At 50.6% G+C, this 17,444-nt stretch overlaps 2 protein-coding genes across 4 annotated transcripts; one reads left to right on the top strand and one right to left on the bottom strand.

Annotated features, from left to right (window-relative positions):
• Positions 1-2,537: 2,537 nt before the first annotated feature.
• On the bottom strand, positions 2,538-10,258 carry AP4B1 (adaptor related protein complex 4 subunit beta 1). 3 transcript variants are annotated; one of them, XM_040616532.1, is made up of 10 exons: positions 9,905-10,258; positions 9,579-9,803; positions 9,362-9,492; positions 8,735-8,882; positions 7,549-8,045; positions 6,737-6,820; positions 5,683-5,786; positions 5,269-5,476; positions 4,683-4,967; positions 2,538-4,401 (listed from the first exon to the last, which is right to left on the bottom strand). In XM_040616532.1, exons 1-10 carry the CDS (start codon positions 10,159-10,161, stop codon positions 3,974-3,976), a joined length of 2,367 nt encoding a protein of 788 aa, XP_040472466.1. In that variant the 5' UTR covers positions 10,162-10,258; the 3' UTR covers positions 2,538-3,973. The 3 variants fall into 3 exon arrangements, with proteins under 3 accessions (XP_040472466.1, XP_040472467.1, XP_040472468.1); XM_040616533.1 differs by lacking the exon at positions 9,579-9,803; XM_040616534.1 differs by lacking the exon at positions 9,905-10,258 and having other exon boundaries at positions 9,595-9,704.
• Positions 10,259-10,608: 350 nt separating this feature from the next.
• Positions 10,609-12,497, top strand: DCLRE1B (DNA cross-link repair 1B). The gene is made up of 2 exons (XM_040616537.1): positions 10,609-10,971; positions 11,092-12,497. The coding sequence occupies exons 1-2, from the start codon at positions 10,815-10,817 to the stop codon at positions 11,946-11,948; spliced, it is 1,014 nt and encodes a 337-aa protein (XP_040472471.1). The 5' UTR covers positions 10,609-10,814; the 3' UTR covers positions 11,949-12,497.
• The last annotated feature ends 4,947 nt before the right edge of the window (positions 12,498-17,444 follow it).

Below are 17,444 nucleotides of genomic sequence, written 5' to 3'. Positions count from 1 at the left end.
CAACCTGGGGCTCTAGCACCTCCTTTTTAAACCACAGGCACTGCACGTGCTCCCCGCAGCAAGGGTAGGTGGCACCGAGCTGCACGGGGTCCCCGGGGGCCGGTGCTCACCGTGCTTCAAAGGTAGGCAGATGCTGGAGAGCAGAGCCAAGCACCCCGACATCTGACTTCTTCAAGCACCATGTCCAGCCGTTGCCAGCAGCGCAGCACTGCCAGGCCACGGTCCGGGGGGCTGAGCGAGGGGGCTGTGCTGAGCGCCCACCCGCCCGGGGCTGCACTTTGCTGCCGGGGTGAGGCTTCAGGCTCAGAATATGCCACGGCTGGAAGAGTCCCTAAACCAGCATGCAAAATCCACAGTTTCCCTTCATACTTACAATGTGGTCTGTTCGCCACGTTAACTGCAAGGTATTTTGGAAGAATACTGCAGGCAGGTGCCGAGCGCGTTACCCCCCTGAACTGCACGATCGCTTCTGAACAGAGAAAAACCCATCAGCGTACTTCAGGTCAGCTCTTCCAGCCACAACTCCCCACGTCTGGTAGCTTGTGGCAGCAGAGAGGGTCAAATCTGACTCCAGTAGGCTGTAGAAATCAAATTAATTATGCCAGCCTAATTCACCTCACTCTTGGTAACAATTAGAGGTACTCCAACAATCCCCGCAGGACAAAGCGCGGGGCATTCCAAAGTGGGAACAGGATGCAGAGAGCAAAGCTCTCGAAGGCCATCCAGTTTCCTCTACTTGCAAAGTGGGGAAAACTAATCAAAACTGAACTAAAACCAGCTCCCAAAAACTCCAAAAACTGCATGGGAATCACAACCTTGATCTTTCAAGTACCTCACATTTCGCACAGACTTCAGCCTAGCTGTACCAAAGCTGTTTCTCTCTCCGATTGTAACTAGAGCCATTTACACGTATTCCCCATCTCTGTTTTCTTGCAGATCAGGTACAGAATAGCCGCAGGGTTTCCGTATCTGGTTGCTAAAAGGCAAAGGGCTGCTGATTACCCTGAAAGAGCCATCACCATTACTTTAAAATAATGTCAAATGCTAATTTTGCAAAAATAACCCTTTGAATCACCTGAGAGGAACAGAGAGATCTTTAGAATAATGAATGGAAATGTGTTTTAAAACAAATATTCACTTGAAGAGTCTGCAGCACTAAGTACTAATGCAGAAACTTTGAATAAGAACGAAGCCCACTTGTATGGCTAAATTTCAGAGAAATACAACAAGAAAAACAAATTCAAATTAAAAATGACAAACATTCATGATTTTTTGCTTGTAGTGATACAGAATCTCTTCTACATGTTACTTACGTGTAGAGTTCTGCTTGTAGTCTCCAGAAGAAATAGAACAGCATTTCTCCAAGTTAAATCAATGAAAAGCCCAGCCTCACCTTCTGCAAAGTACTATACCCTCTCTCAATTGCCCAAGTTCTCCTGAAGACAAACAAAAGCCCCCCATGTGCGTGTGTTTTGGAGAAAGAATTCAAGGATGGAGGAATGAGTGACCCATCTCCCACACCGATTTCATCCCTTCCCCCTGTAAAACGCACGGAGGGGTCTATAAAGCCACATCAGCGGGGCAGCGCTTTTGACACGGCCCGGCCTTCATGATTTTGATTCTCATCTAAGGCAGCAAGCTTAGCGCCCAGGATACTGAGATAAGGAATTTTATAAACCCTGAGACAGAGAAGTGGATGAGAAGTGTTATGCTGACTGCAGTAAGACTTCACCGAGGCATTCAGCAAAGTCACGCTCCCACGGCTGTGCAGGGTCAGTGGCGCGGGTGGCTGAGGGTTGCGCTAGGTACCAGTGACCGGCCAAGCAAGGCCAGTGGGAGAGGCGAGGGACACAAAGGAAGAGCCATAAATACCTAGGCAAACATCACCACCATCTTCGCACCCCTCGGCTGCAGCCCCCCAGCCTGGCCCTGCCAAGGCAGGCTGCGACTGCGGGCTGCCCAGTGTGCAAATACCTTTACTCTGCTAACTTATCAGCCAAAAGAGAGTAATTGGAAGTCATCACAAGCCTGCATTTTGGGAAACCCAACCCCCCCAAGCTCCAGCCTCCTTCCTTGAAGCATTCAGTCCGAACACTCTTATCTGCAGCAAAGAAAGCCTTTTCCCTCCCACAGCAGGCCTCTAGCTCGGGCAGCCACTCTCCGCTTCCCCTTGGGTCAGAGCACTTTTGGCTTCCTTCTCCCAGAGCAGCACAGGTCCTTCCTGCTGGGAGGAGGTAACCCCAGGCTCCTCCCGGGAACAGCACAGCACACCGGTACCTAGCTGGCAGCACTCCAGCTGTGGGTGTGGTTTAGTTTCAAAATAAGTAATTTCTTTTAAGATCAATTGAAATATTTACAAGTTCTCGAAGACTGCTGACCTATTCATTCATCAAGAAAGGGGCCTGGATAAGAGGCTAGAGGCTAGAAGCTCGAAGTCCCATCCCGATCCAGATCCCATTTGGATCCACGGTAGTGATCAGACAACTCCACCCCCAACTTCACAGTTGAGTGAACAAGTACCCCAGAAAACAGCTGGGAATGTTTCACATTTTATTAGGAAAATCAGAAATAGAACTAAAACCTGTTGTTCAACAGTGACAGCAGCGTTTCACTGGCATGGAAGGCATATTGCAATTTAAAGGTACAATACAGTCATTAAAAGAAATTAAAAATTACAAGAAATCTTATAGAACAGGTCTAACAATGCCACTCCTTACAGAGCACCATAAAGCCCCGTTACAGCAACCTACATACCTCAACCTTCAGCCAAGGAGCCTTCTCCAGGGCTTTGCCACTGTGTAAAACATGGCTGTGACACGGAAACTCTTCATGACGTTGTACAAAGTCCAACTCTCTGTAACTTTCAATAGAGCAGATGGAGTGCCCTCAACATGCTCTTCAAAAAACAAGTCCCAAGCTGACCAGGATAAAACTGTAAAACTTTAGTCACATACTCATGTACTGTGTTGTGGGGACAGGATGACAGTAGTGCACACAAATAAGCACAGAAAACACACCTTTAAATACCCATTCCAGTTACAAAGTAACAAATGGTAAAAATCAGAATGAGCAAAAATTAAATATTCCATACAGGTTAACTATCTAAACAGCAATTCTGCCATTGTTGGTGTGAGTACCAAGGACCGACAGCTCAGTGACGCGGCTAAAGCGATGCAGGCTACAACACTCACACAAACACATCGTACACAAGCTGCATGCTCCTGTGTTTTCTTACAGTCACCCTGGCCACAGGGAGCAGAGGGAAGAACTTCAGAGAGGGCGAGCCGTGATTACAGTAGAACATTTCAACTAGAAAATACACTTCTTTCTCTTGCAAAAGCAGCACGCTGGTGCCGGTAAGCACAACGTACCCTGTCCACCCATCTCTGACACAGCAGAGCTCCGCTCACCTGTTACACAAAGCCACTACCGAAACCCCTCTATGAGACAGAAAACTAAATCACATGTAAAGGGAGCCAAGAACTAAAATACTTCTCTCTTCACTGCACTGTTCCTCTTAACGTGAGGTAAGTAGCAGAGTCCCGGAGCCTCTGAACTTGTTCTTTTTTTGAGTTTACAATTCTCAACAGAAAAAAACTTCTCCAAAACACATCCCTGAATTTTGCTCATTTCTGGTTCCATCTGTCACGTTAGCATCTTGTGACAATCACCATAGATGCCACCACTTCTGTGACTCATGCCAGAAGCAGCAGGCTCACAAATGCATTGCCTTGTCCCCTCCCCAGCTCAGGAGGACAGACCCTTCACCCTGCCCCATTTGTCAGCTGCAGCAATCCTGTGCCTGCCAGCTGCAGCTACCACCACACCACTCATGCCCTCTAGGCCCAAGAAAGGGCTGCTAACATTCCTGCAATTTAAAAGCACAAAACCAGCATCGGGTATGGCAAATGAAGCCAGAGAAATAAACTTTTCCTGTGTCCTGAGCAAGCATCCTACTGGGATCAGGGACCAGTCAGGACCTCAGTCCAGCAACTGTCCCCATGACTGTCCTTAATGCTGAAATAAAGGTTTGCAGTGCCTCTGGTTTTGCCTCACTCTGCTTCACCAGAACCTGCATCTCCGAATCTGCTGCCTCAAGCAAAAGCTCTGTTAGGAAGAGGCAACCTTTGTCATCCTGAGCACTGAGATAAGCTTTCCAGGGCTGGGCGCCAGCTTTGCTCATAGCAATAGTCTGGATGTGGACAACGTGAAGAGCAGTCTGTATGGTATCTTGATGAACAGTCCCACACCAGGGCAGAGAGAAGTGGCAGCTCATGTCCAGGTTCAGCCAGGTCTTCTCAAACTGTTCTGCCGTCAGGTAAACATCAGGAATTAAGGTCAGGCTGCTTGTATTGGGATGAACCTTGAGGACTTCTTTGTTCCCTTCAGAAATCAGGGACTCTGAAACGAAACCACAAACATGTGAGATGTGGCATATAAGGTGCAGTTTCCAATTCCACAAAGACTATCTTATGAAGCCATCAGACAAAGGTGGCTGGAATCACAGCACCTTCAGCAGCATCCCCTGGGCTAGTGAGGTGGTGACCAGTCATGCTTTGCACAAGACTGAGAAAGTTGGAACACTACATCAGCAAAGCACTGTGATCTTCTTTCAAAGAAATCCACATAAGTCTCCACTGACAAAGGGAAAACAGATCCCAGAGGAAGGTGAGGCAGGTTACCTGTGTCTCTCTTCCTGGAATCAGTACAAGGAGAACAAGTGTAAGAGGGTTCTGCTGGTTGGTGAGCAGTGACAAGTGCCCAGCGTTCTCTGCCATAAACAGGTGCAAGAGTGTTAAACTCTGAAGCCCATGTATTCACAGGTCGCTCAGTTTGGTCTTCCAGGAGGCCCAGAGAAGGGTCAGACTTGGGGCTACACAGGACCCGTTTCACTTCTTCCACACCAGACTGCAAAAGGCGATAGTAGAACAATCCACGGTCTCGTACTGCCATATCTGCCTCCTCCTCTGGGAATCAGAGACACATACTTTATGGAGAGCTCTTACCATTCAGATTTCCCTGAAGTACTAACATTTAATTACTAAAAACAGATTCTCAGGGATAAAGTAAGCCTGTTACAATAATCAACCAGACAGCTAGGGGCCAAGCAGCAGCCTAAGGCATAAAGCCACCTTACCTTGCCATCCTGGATTGTCACCTCACAGCTAGGATGCTGACACACCGCATCCGTGTGCTGGGGACACAGCCAAACCAAGTCCCAAAAAGCCTGTACTACTGCTTCAGTGAAAGGGAAGAAAGGGAACCCACCTATGCAGTAATAGAGCAGTCTCCCTAACATGTCCTGGCACTCAGCAGGACGAGACAGGAAAAGTCGCACCAATGCTGTCAGAAGCTCCATCTTCACTGCTGGGAACATCTCCGATTTCACGTTCTCCACAAAGTCCTCTAAAACATAGGGGGCATTTGGTATTTTCTCACCATGTGTGCCCAGGAGCCAGATCAGTGCTTGCTTGCCCTAAAGGAACCACAGGAAAAATAGCAAATAGGTGTCATTTGCCAGAAAGACAGTGTTGACATGAAATAAACAGATATAAAAGAACAAGTCTTCTGAAGATTTCTCATCTTTGCCCACCAATGCCGAGCCAAAGAAAAGCCAAACAGTCGTCGTCCACCCAGCCTCAACAGAAAGGGCAGACAGCCCACGGCACAAAGCCACCTTACCTCACTGTCCTGGATGGTGTCCTCACAGCTAGGCAGGGCCCGACACACTGCATCCATGCACTGGGGACACAGCCAAACCAGGTCCCGAAAAGCCTGTACTACCGCTGCAATGAAAAAAAATGCTCAGCATTACCCAAAAGTTATGCAACCACTAGTGGGAAAAAAAATAATTCCAACCCCCCCCAGCCAAGACATTTTGCAAGTCTTAGCCAGGGAGGTCAGTGCCTTGCTTGTGACTATGATTTGAGACACCCTCCTTCAAAGTCCCATGAAACTGCATTTGTCAGAGCAAAGTTGTACCAAGTCTCAAATAAAGCACTGAAACTTCAGCTTGTTCCTCTGTCTGCTGGAAAGTAATCTCTCTTCTGGACATTCCCCAGCCTTTAAAAAGACACTGATTCATGATGCTTCAGACACACAAGGTTAGAATGACAAATTAAAACTAATACCAATTCAAAATGAGCCTCATAAACTTTTAAGTCAAAATTTTAAAGACTTTGCTGCCCACTTACAGAAATACTAGCAGCTTCTGAGATCTAATTCAACAGCTGAGTGCAAGTGTGAGATTTTCAGAACTGAATGCAAGACCATTTAAAAGAGAGAGCAGAAACAGCAACGATACGAAGTTAGATCTGAGGGGCAGGACAAGATCAATAGAAACTTGGGTACAAGTGAATCCAGACTACTATACAAGGAACAGAAATCACAAAGATTCAAAAGATCTATTAATCATCTTGGCCCTCAAGTCGCTCAAGTGTCTCTGCAGAGTCCCTCACTCCCAAAGTCAGCAGGTGGCAGCCAGAAAGGAGCTTCCACATCAGACCATGAACGCAGCTAGGACCCTGCCCCTTCCACTACAAAGTATAATTCCTACGGAAGCAAAAACTACGATGTATACACTGTATACACCCAACTGCATCAGGAAGACCTCCACCCGAAGATGCCAATTACATTAAAAGCCAAGTGCCTTTGAGAGCCTTGAGTTTGGGTTCACAAGCCCCAGAAGGCCACTTCCTGAAAGCATAAGCCAGGCAAACAACCTGGAGCTGATTACCTGAAGTGATGTGTTCCTGCTGAAGCCCCAGGAGCTCTGTCAGAATCCCCACACACTGTTCTGTGTATGTCCTAGCAATATTGCCTGCAGAGACGCCAGAGGACACAGAAGTCAGCCTTTTGTAAGAGTGAAATAGGAACCATGAGCCCAACTATTCATCACAAACTCACTTTAAAGAAACAGTCTTTCCCTTCTCCTTTTTGATTACAATTTCTGAAAGCGTAGTGAAACGAGCTTGCTCTCCACACAAGGGAGAACTCCTTTTTCCGAAGCCATGCCTCAGAAGTCTGAGCTTTTCTTAAGCCTAACACATAAGAAAGCCAGTGATGCTAAAATGCCTTTCCCCTTATGAATACTATAGAAACTCACCTACTTTAAAGCTTACAAAAACAAAACTAGAACGCCCCAAATCACCTTAACTCTGCCCCCATCACAACTCAAAGAACAGGCAGGTATTAGAGCACTCCACCCACTACACAGTTCCACTCAACACTGTAAGGTTCATTAATAAGATGAAATGACACAATTTCTTCAGAGCATCTCATCAGAGCACAGACATCTGAATGAGATTCACGGACATTATGCGGAATCTGAAACAACGCAATGCCAGGACTTCTGAAAGACACAGCACAATCGTGGTTTAGAAACACAGGTGCGTGCAAAACATTCCTGGGAAGGCTGGCCTGCAGAGAGCTGTACTGCTTCAGCACAGATCAGTTATTTGGCATTTGCCCAGATACACTTCAGCAGAGAAAGGCCCTCCTTAAAGGTATAGGGCTGCAGCTGCTCCCGAGACAAGACGCAGCTCTTACCTATGGCAAAGATCGCCCCTTGGGCGAGCTCTACCGATACATCGGTGCAATAACCTTTCAGCTCCTCCAGCACTTGCTGCACGTTTTCATCGTTCACCAGCTCACACAACACCTCCATCTTCTGGCATTTGATGTAGTGGGGCTCAGAATACGAACAGAAGAACTTTTTGTAGTGGCTGCTAAAATGGCCAGGAAGGCTACGAAGGATCTGACGCACGTGGCACAGAGCGGTGAAGCAGAGCTCCCTGCTCTCAGAGGTGCAGGCAGACAGCAGTGGTCCCTTCACTCTCACCAAAACATCTGCCTGCACATGTGGGTACTCCCTGGCCAGCACCAGGAAAAGCTTGGTGGCTGCCATCACAACACTGGGGCTACTGCTTTTGAGACAGCCATCCAATAAATTGAGTATGTCGAAGAGTTCTTCCTCACTGCGGGGTTTGTAACGCAGAAGGAAGGTAAGCACCTCGCTTTGCCCCCACTGATCCAGATCAGCCATCCTGCCAAGAGAATAAACACAGTTTTCCCAGAAGTCAAGAAGTATGTGAAAATCTGCGCTGTGCAGAGCAGTGGCCTTAGCTTCTGAGTTTCTTGCGGTCTCTGTTCCAAACCAAATGCTATGCTTCAGAAGTAGATACAGCAATTTCATCTCAAGGGTATCAACCAGTTTATGCACATAGGCTCAGTATCAGTCACATGCACTTCTGCTGGTGCTCTAAGCCAAACAGCAATAGTGATAAGAACCTTGGGCAAAGCAATACCCCTCTTTTGCTGGATCGTGTAGAATTACCTGCAAAAAATTTAATTTCTTCAAGCAATGGCAATCGATAAGCTATGTATCTTCAAACGGACTGGAAGAGACATACTAGAACATACCTATCCCACAAATGTATCTTGAGTACTGTCACCAACCCCACCCCAAAAAAACCAACTAATCATGTTAACCTACAATTCCAGAACAAGCCACCAGCTGAAGCAAAGACTCCCTAGAAAAACAGAGCATCTCAAATCTCTCTTAAGACCTTAGCGGAAAAGTAATTTTGTTTCTCTTAGGATGGGCACCACCATCTTTCAGGTGCTAGATTCTTCCCTGCAAGTTCTGACAGGAGGTCAGAACTTCAAGTTCACTGACAGGACACAAGAACAAAGCTTCCAGCACCATCTTGGTATCAAAGAAAACGAAACAAACCTGTTGAGGAGATGATGGGCAATGGGTTTGTTGATGACAACTCCTCCCTCCTTCTTCAAGATCTCTTCTAAGGCCCTCAGGCAGTTCACAACTACAATAGGATCCTGGTCTCGAAGCAAACTGTATAGCTCATTCACCAACGCACCATCTGCAAAGCAGCAGAGGTCTTTATATCAAATTTGGCTGACACACTGCGATTTAATTACTGCTTATAAACACTTATCTCAGACAAAAGATACAGCTTGATCTGGAAGAAGCAGTCAGCAAAACTTCCAGGTCTACAGGAGCACATGCCCCTGGCACAACTTCTCCCTGACAGTCTGCGGGTGCAGGAACGGCACCCGGCCAAGCAGAGGCTGCGGGAACAGCCGTGACTTGCCGGAGGTCCTGTCACAGCAGGCACGAGAGGGGCACCGACGCGGAACGGCGACCGCTACTCATCCCCCTCCCGCTGTCCTGCGGCCACAACCCAGAGGCAGCGCCGGACGCCAGGACAAAACAGGGTCAGCCCGGGCTGCCAGCAGCTGCGTGGGCTCCTGCTCCCGCCCGGCGGGGGGCGTGTGGGGGGGTGTGGGGTGGTGGTGGGGGGGGTGCGTGCCGCGGGATGGGGGGGCCGGCGCCGCTCACCCACTTCGGCGTCTCCCTGCAGCTTCAGCATCTTGGCGCAGCCCAGCACGGCCGCTCGCCGCACGTACGAGGCCTTGTCCCGCAGGCCGTTGAGGAGGGGCTGCTGCAGGTACTCCTGTATGCCGGGCATCCTGCGGAGGGGCACCAGCAGGCCTGAGCCCCCCCGCGGCACAGACGGAACCCCCCGCCCCGCCCGCCCCGGCCCCCCCAGCCCCACCTGAGGCCGCACATACTGCGGAGGGCGAGCCCGCGCACGGCGGGGCTGGGGTGCGCGCAGTCCTTGCGCAGCGTGTTGACGGCCAGCAGGGCCAGCTGCGGCTGCCGCGGCGCCTGCGCCCGCACGTACAGCGACACCAGCTTCTTCTGCACCACGTCGGCGGCCGCGCTGGCCTTCACCATCTCCGGGAACAGCCCCGACACGTCCGCGCCCTGCGCCATGTGCCTGCAGCGGGGACACGGCTCAGCGCCGGCGGAGACGCGGACGCGGCCCCCCTGCCCCCTCCCCCGCGGCCCCCCTGCCCCCTCCCCCGCGGCCCGACCTACCGGATGACGCGCAGGACGGCGGCGCGGTACCGCAGCCGGTCCGCCTGCACGTGCGGGTTGGCCAGGGCCCGCCGCAGCTCCCGCACCGTCTCCTCACCGCCCAGGTACGGCATGGCTGCGGCACGCGCCGCGCCCCGCCCCGCGCACGCGCTCCCGCCCCGACGCCGCTCTGCGCCCGCGCGGTGCCGCCCGCCGAATTCGGCGGGAAGCGGCGGGGAGGCAGCCATGAGCGGGACGGTGATCCCCGGTACGCCCATCGCCGTGGACTTCTGGAGCGTGCGGAGGGCGGGCGGCGCCCGCCTCTTCTTCCTGTCGCACCTGCACTCGGACCACACGGTGGGGCTGTCCAGCACCTGGAGCCGCCCGCTGTACTGCTCGCCGCTCACCGCCCGCCTGCTGCACCGCCGCCTGCAGGTACGCGCCCCGCCCGGCCCACCGCCCCCCGCCCGGCCCCACCGCCCCCCGCCCGGCCCCCCCGCCCCCCCCCCGGCCCCCCCGCCCCCCGCCCGGCCCCACCGCCCCCGGCACTCACCGCCCCCCGCCCGGCCCCACCGCCCCCCGCCCGGCCCCACCGCCCCCAGCCTGCCCCCACCACCCCCGGCTCGGCCCGGCCCCACCGCCCCCAGCCTGCCCCCACCACCCCCGGCTCGGCCCGGCCCCCCGGCCCGCTGCAGGTGCCAACGCGCTGGATCCGGCCGCTGGAGGTGGGGCAGAGCCATGTGCTGGACCACGAGGTGACTGTGACGCTGCTTGACTCCAACCACTGCCCCGGCTCAGTCATGTTCCTCTTCGAGGGCTCCTTCGGCACCATCCTGCACACAGGTACGGGGCAGCCCCCCGTGGCCCCCGCCGCGGCCTTTCCCACCCCAACGTTGTTGTCCTTGCAGGGGACTTTCGCTACACCAGCACCATGCAGAGCGAGCCCGCGCTGAGGGGCCGCCACATTGACCGCCTCTACCTGGACAACACCCACTGCCACCCGCACCGGCCCTTGCCCTCACGGCAGCACGCCATGCGCCAGGCTGCCCACATCATCCGCACGCACCCGCAGCACCGGGTCGTCATCGGTGAGTGCTGCCTCGTGCCGCAGCATCCTTGCCCTTTCCCTCCCGGTGGCAGGGCCCCTTGGCAGGGTCTCGTGCCCCTCGGCCCCGTCCCTGGCACGCTGCTGACTGCTCTCCTTGCAGGTGTTTACAGCCTGGGGAAGGAGACGCTGCTGGTGGACCTGGCCCTGGAGTTCAGCACCTGGGTGGTGGTGAGCCCCTGGCGCCTGGAGCAGATGCGGCTGCTGGAGATGCCCGATGTGTTCACTACCGAGGAGGAGGCCGGCTGGATCCGTGCTGTGGATGTCACCGAGATCCGCCTGGATACCCTCATCAGCTGGAACATGCTGCACCCTACCATCGCCATCCTCCCTACTGGCAGGCCTGTGAAAGTCACCCACCCCAACATCCACCCCATTCTGTACTCGGATCACTCGTCCTTTTCAGAGCTCTGCGAGTTTGTGAAGTGGCTGAAACCTTGCTCGGTCATTCCAATTGTGAGGGACAGCATGTGCCAGGCTTACTTTCAGGAATACCTAAGTTCTGCCCCTCAGGCGCTTCCTGACCTCGAAATCCCGAAGCCTGTGCAAGAGTCTGTACAGCAGCAAAGCGAAAGAAAGAGGCAGCAACCCATGCGTCTCTTGAGAAGAGCTGTGCAGCATTCTGTGCCCCAAGGAGTTGTTTATGAGTCCCCAGAGAAATGTACTGAGAAATCTGAAGAGTTCACAGGTGTTAACGCCCCTCAGCAGAACTGCTGTGAGTCAGCTTTCTGCTCAAAAGAAGGTTGCGCTTCTGATATGGGCAAGGCGAAAGAGAATGAAGAGATGAGCGCGCAGCCGGGAGTAGCAAGGGCAGCTAGCACTGTTAGTCAGGCACCTGTTTCTGATGAGCACTTTTCACCTGGATTTGCAGAGCAATATTTACTCACTCCCTTAAATGTCCTGAAGCAGAATTCCGCACATAATTTTTTCAAGCGGGTAGAAGATTTTTTAAGGAGGTGAGAAGTGTCCAAAAAAATAGCGTGATGGTTGCCAATGCAGTTGGTGGCAGTGATTCTAGAGGTCTTACTGCTGTGTCCCATTCTCTGTGCTCAGGTTTCCTATCTGGGGAGAGTTGCTGAGCTATAGCACTCTTCTTTCTTTACCTCTTATTAGAGGACAAGGAGGAAACTAGAACCACTTTGTCAGTGTTACGTATTTTCAAAATTTATTTATTTTGAAATCTCTGTCTACACCTGTTGGGTCTCCACACTACACTCGGGCTGTGCAGCCCCACTGCCTGTGTGCCTTGTATCCACTCTTTGCAGTGTCTTGCCTATCTCTTGTGACAAAAAATGCTGCTAAGTTGATTCAGGCTGAGCTGCAGAGGGTGTGAGCTGCTTGCAGCTGAAGTAATTAATGGGGCTGGAACGTGGTGAAAAAAGCAAGAGATTCTTTCTGCTTGTCTGTAATGTCTCATTGACAATGACTGGTTCATTCCAAGATGCATTACAAATATTATGTATTAAGGTACGTTTAAGAAATGCTGAATAAAAAAATCTAGAAAATGAAGTGCCTGTAAGTCTGTTAATCTGTTTTCTGTTTATTAATCTACTAATACCTACTGACAGCACTGCTGCTGCATCCAGCCAGCTGCAGCTGGATGTAGTTCTGCTCTCCTGAAAGCACCATCTTAATGTTAACTATCAATGCTTTTTCAGATTACTGGCTGGAAAAAGTAGGAATTGTCTGGGTTCTTGAGTTTTGGACTTTCCATAATGCATCACGATATCCGTGCAGTCTCTGCATGCAAATTTGCATGTCTGAATTCCACTTGACTGCAAAGCGCTTGTAGTAACTGCAGCGTTCTGCTAGGCCCACTGCCTTCCCATCTGCTGCCTGTTCTCAAGCAATAGCAAAGGGGATGGAAGATAATGAAACATCTGCTTAGTGGTATGAAATGCTTGGTCTCAGCAGCATTGTTTGGAAGGAATACTGTAGCTGAACAGCAAAATTGGCGCTGCTAGTTAGAGGTCGGGCACTTTCCCACTCCAGATCAACTGCAGAGAGCCACAGCCTGGCACAGTCAGGAAGTGTCAGCAGCGTGACCAGCCAGCGGGCACCCGCTGTGGAGCCTGGAAATGCTGTAGTTGTGCCAAACTGCACTAGCCACGTTACAGATTGGCTCCCTGCGTGGGCAAGGCAGCAACACTCAAGTGGAAGTGGTCAGTAGGCACTTTCCTGGAGCTACAAACCAGCTGGTTACTCAGCTTTTCCTAGCCTCCTTTTCGTTACTTTCAACACAAAATGTTTCACGTGGTCTAAGTCAGGATCAGGGTCTCTTCTGAATGTAGCGTCCTGCAAGGTCTTTCCAAGACGAATCAGCTAGATGGATTGAATACCCTGAATCGAGCCAGAAAAGGAAGCATTTGTTCCTTTAGTAAAGCTAGGGCTTGCGAAAAGCAAAGATGCCTGTGGATGCAGCAGTTGCACCTGTTAAAATCTAGGCTGTCCTGAACAGTAATCATGGTGGCAGCCAAAGTGGGTATGTTTGGAAAGCTGTTTGTAAAACATGAGTCCTAACTCACAACTCTGTGCCTTCCTAGGCACTGCAACAATATATAATAAAATAAGTAGCGCCTCTGGCTGCGACTGCCTGTTGGTTCTGCCTGCCAGCCGCTTAAGGGGATGCTGGACATGATGGACTAGGGTTCTATGCAATACACTTCAAAAGGGATAGCAAGGGCAGCTCAAGCTTCTTGCCGTGGTCTGTGTGGTCCTGTTCTTTGGGGGTTTCTGTGTGGATTATTTGCTAAGCAAACTCAGCTGCAGAGCGCCATGGGGTCACTGTTGAGCGGTGACACCTGCATCTTTCATAACATCTGAGGCAGCCAGGGAATAATTGTGCTATGCTTGTAGTGTTTTGTGTGATGCTGGCTGCCTTGGAGACGCAGGCTGTTATTTCAATAGCGTTGAAATTTAAGTGACTCATTTGACAGGCAGGTGAGTGAGGCACTGCCTGAACTCCCAGATTCCACATCCTGCTCGTGCGTGCAGCCTCTCCATTGCTCGGAAGGAATGTTTGCCTTCTGACTCACTGCTCCAATTAGGTATGTTGCAAATCACCTCAGAGATCTGATGCATTTCACTGCATTCCAGCCTTTCCTCTCTTATTCTTACCAGCCTTTCTTCTCAGTCCTTTATTCAAGTAAATGAAATAGAGAACCTCCTGGTGAACCTTTGGGCAAAATGGAGTTGTAAATGGTAGTTCTTTGCTGAGGTAAGTCTGATCTTTAGATCACACAAAAAGAAGTGAAAATTGTAGACCAGAAGCTGGGGATCTGCACCCCATTTCTGAACACTTATTTAAAAGTGCAGAAGACATGCTGGCTTCCTTTACTAGAGCTTAAAAGGTAATTTCTGCCACTTAAGAAAGAAATCATCCAAATAGTATAGAGTCAAGGAAACTTAAAATCTCTCCATGGTTTTAAAAGGCAATGTAAGCAGGAAAGACTTGACCAACAGTCAGCACGATGGAGATCTTGCCTCTGCACAGCAGGTGCATGAGGCATTTTAGAGTGCCACGTGTCTCCTCCCTCTCCTGGGCATTAAAATACTACTTTTGTGTATTGTTCCAAGATCCTGGAAAACAAAACGTGGCCTTGTGGGGAAAACTGGCAGTATAGTTTTGCTGAGCTCTAAGGTTTCTGAGAATCCTTCGGTTGCCCTGAAGTCTCCCAGCAGCATGTAGCTTGCCTCTTACAGGCTCCCTCCCTTGTGCTTGCCTCCAAAGTTTCCCTCTTTCCCTGCCACCAGCCTAGCTCACAGGGGAGCATTGGTGCAGCCGAGAGCTGGAGCGTCACGTGCACCACGGTCTGAACATACTGTTTCCAGCTCAGCTGCTGCCACAGGTGTGTTTTGCTCACAACAGTGACAATGAGAAGCTGTAGCCAAGTATTGGCTTGCTGGTGGGGTATCTAAGGGCCACATGCTTGGAAACGTACAGTTTTCCAGCAGGAAAAAAACCACCATGGTGATCTGACCAAAGCCCTCCCAAATCTATAGATGCAGAGCATGCTTGAGCTGCTTATCTGTGTTCCACAGTTGGGAACCAAGCCCCAGTGGGATGAAACAGCTCACCCAAGGCTTGACAGAGGAGGTAGGAATGAGCTGAGTTCCTTTTGGCAAGTTTTCAGCACCTTTTTTAAGAAGCTGGTTCTGGGAGCAGGGCTGCCTGCTGATCTCCTTTCACACAGTTGCCTGTGAAAGTCTAGTTGCTCTACTATGAAACAGTTTAGTTGGATGTAGCTTCTCTAAAACAGAGTAGAAACCCGAGAAGGGGTACCCTGCTTATGCTGTGGAGAGGAGGAAAACTAAGTTTAGGTTGCTGCCAAGAGACTGAGGTAAAACTTAACCTAGTTCATGTGCTTCACAGCAAATGAGTGTATAGTGCAATTTTGTAGGGAACACCCTAGAGCACTCTGCTTCCCACACTACAAAGCTAAAGCTCTCAGGACAACTTTCTGCTGCAGAGCTGCTGTCCGTTTCTGCAGCATAGGTTCTTATTTTCTAGATAAAAAGAACTGTGTAATGGAGGAATCTTCTGCTTCACCAAGAAAAGTTGGATTTATTCCACATGAACATCAAGCCTAGAATTTCTGGCTTTATGTTTTTTTGTGGAGCCCTCTGAAAAAGTGTAGAAAAGGTGGAGTCACCCTGATAATCATGTGAGGTGCATTGTTCAAGTGAAGGCTGGCTGTGGGTATTCTGTGTGCATTTGTGGTTCCTTCCGCTACGTTTGGGCTCTTTTGCTAAGGTTGCTACCGTGCCCAAGTTTTCCTTGCTGTCACTTTGTACTTGGACAAATGCCAGCCTCAGCAGAAGTGGACATGAGCATGCAGTAAATCATTTGAGATGGACCTTACTTGACAGCAAGCCTCTTGGCCCTGACTCAGGCAGTCTGGGAATTCGTGAGCTGGTGCCCGAGAAGGTGAGAGTAGTTTCATTTTGTGTGTGTGTTCTGCTTGTGGCAGATGTGCAGCATGGAGCAGCACATGGCGCTGACCTGATGATTGCTTTCTAAGTGTTGCTACCATTAAATGGTGGAGTGTGGGACTCAGGCCATCTGGGGAGCCATGCTCCTCACCCCAACAGGCAGGAGCCATAGAATTACATGAAGGAGGAGGAGGGAGAGCCTGTGGAGGTGGCTTCCCCTGCTTCTTGCAGGGCATGAGTTCCACAGTGAGCCCAGGGCACAGACTGTCAGGCTCCCTCGGGTTTCAAGGGGCTCTCAGCCAAGCCCTCACTGAAGCATGTTCGATGCTCTCTCACTTTGGAGTTCACTGTCAGCCTGAAGAAAATAGGGCCAAGAGAACTGCAGCCCCCAAGTCCTCCGTGCAGGACTGAGACCCTCCTTTAGCGGATAGTAGAGAGGGGTGAGCTTCTGAACAGTATTTTGCTGGAGGAAGAAAGTGGGAAATGTTATTTCTGGAATCTGAAGCACACACAGACACCTTACTTGTAGGATTTTCCACAAAACAGCAGTAATGTCCCGTTAGCACTTGTCTGCTGACAGCTGCTTGTCTCACTGTCCAGTGCAACGTTATTTTGTGCCTCAAATCATGGCTGCGGTTAGAGTTGCCCAGCACTCACACAAAAAAGCTGCGCTTAAGTTTCTGCAAAGCAGCAAACCACCTCAGCACACCCCGAGCCTTCTCCCTCCCCCAGGGATCTGACAGTGGCCCTGAGGACGGTTCAGAGAGGCGCTTTTGTAATAGTGAACACCACGAGGAAGGTTCTGTCAGCGTGCATTCCCAGATTTGCATTTTAGCATGTGCCTGCATCTCTCAGGGGTCTTGGAAGGCCAACTTCCTTCTGCATTTCAGAAGGAACTGTAGAATAGTACTTCTGTTCTTGCGTTTTTATGTGTAGCGGATATTACTTGGTACTTTTTAACGATGAACATTCGACCATCCCTGATCAATGCAGCCTGCTTAGTGCTGGAACTCGGTGCTTTTTCTCTGAGGACCAAAAGTCCTGTCATGCCCTTGGGAGAAGCGATGTTATTAGATGCGCTGTGACATTCCGGGCTGTGGAGACCTGTTTTTGCCGGCGCAGCATTGCTGTGCCCAGTTAATGAACGCCCCAGAGTTATGGGAGCAGGTTTCCAACAGCCTCAAAAAGCTCGAGATGGCCATGTGTGGTGGCTTTTGCTAGGCTGGTGTGGTCTCCTTCTTTCACCTTATTCCTGTCTCTGCCTACAAGGGTCTAACTCAAGCAGCACACAATGGATTGCGAGATCATGGGATTTTCTTTTTTTTATTGCATTTTCTTTTGTTCTGATCGTCTCCACCCGGGTGCAAGCTGCTATCCCTGATTATTTACGCTCCTTAGAAGGTTCCTGTTCATGCTTGTTCACATAAGAGTAAACAGGAAGCTGTGAAGGTTTGAGATTTGGGCAGGAGTATTTGTAAACATAGTTTTTTAAAAGACTGTGAGCTTCTGAAGTAAACCCAAGAA

This window comes from Falco naumanni, chromosome 17 (assembly GCF_017639655.2).
Source record: "Falco naumanni isolate bFalNau1 chromosome 17, bFalNau1.pat, whole genome shotgun sequence".
Classification (NCBI taxonomy): domain Eukaryota; kingdom Metazoa; phylum Chordata; class Aves; order Falconiformes; family Falconidae; genus Falco; species Falco naumanni.
This window is presented reverse-complemented; position numbering and strand designations above follow the sequence as displayed.

Bases quoted from the DNA above. Each gene is read 5' to 3' on its own strand.
- AP4B1 (XM_040616532.1), bottom strand. From the start codon at position 10,161: ATGGGCGTACCGGGGATCACCGTCCCGCTCATGGCTGCCTCCCCGCCG. The intron at 9,493-9,578 runs GTGGGGCTGGGG...GCCCCTCCGCAG, and splicing joins CGCAGTATGTGCGGCCTCAG to GATGCCCGGCATACAGGAGT. The intron at 5,477-5,682 runs GTAAGGTGGCTT...TGGTTCCTTTAG, and splicing joins ACACCATCCAGGACAGTGAG to GGCAAGCAAGCACTGATCTG.
- DCLRE1B (XM_040616537.1), top strand. From the start codon at position 10,815: ATGCAGAGCGAGCCCGCGCTGAGGGGCCGCCACATTGACCGCCTCTAC. The intron at 10,972-11,091 runs GTGAGTGCTGCC...CTCTCCTTGCAG, and splicing joins GCAGCACCGGGTCGTCATCG to GTGTTTACAGCCTGGGGAAG.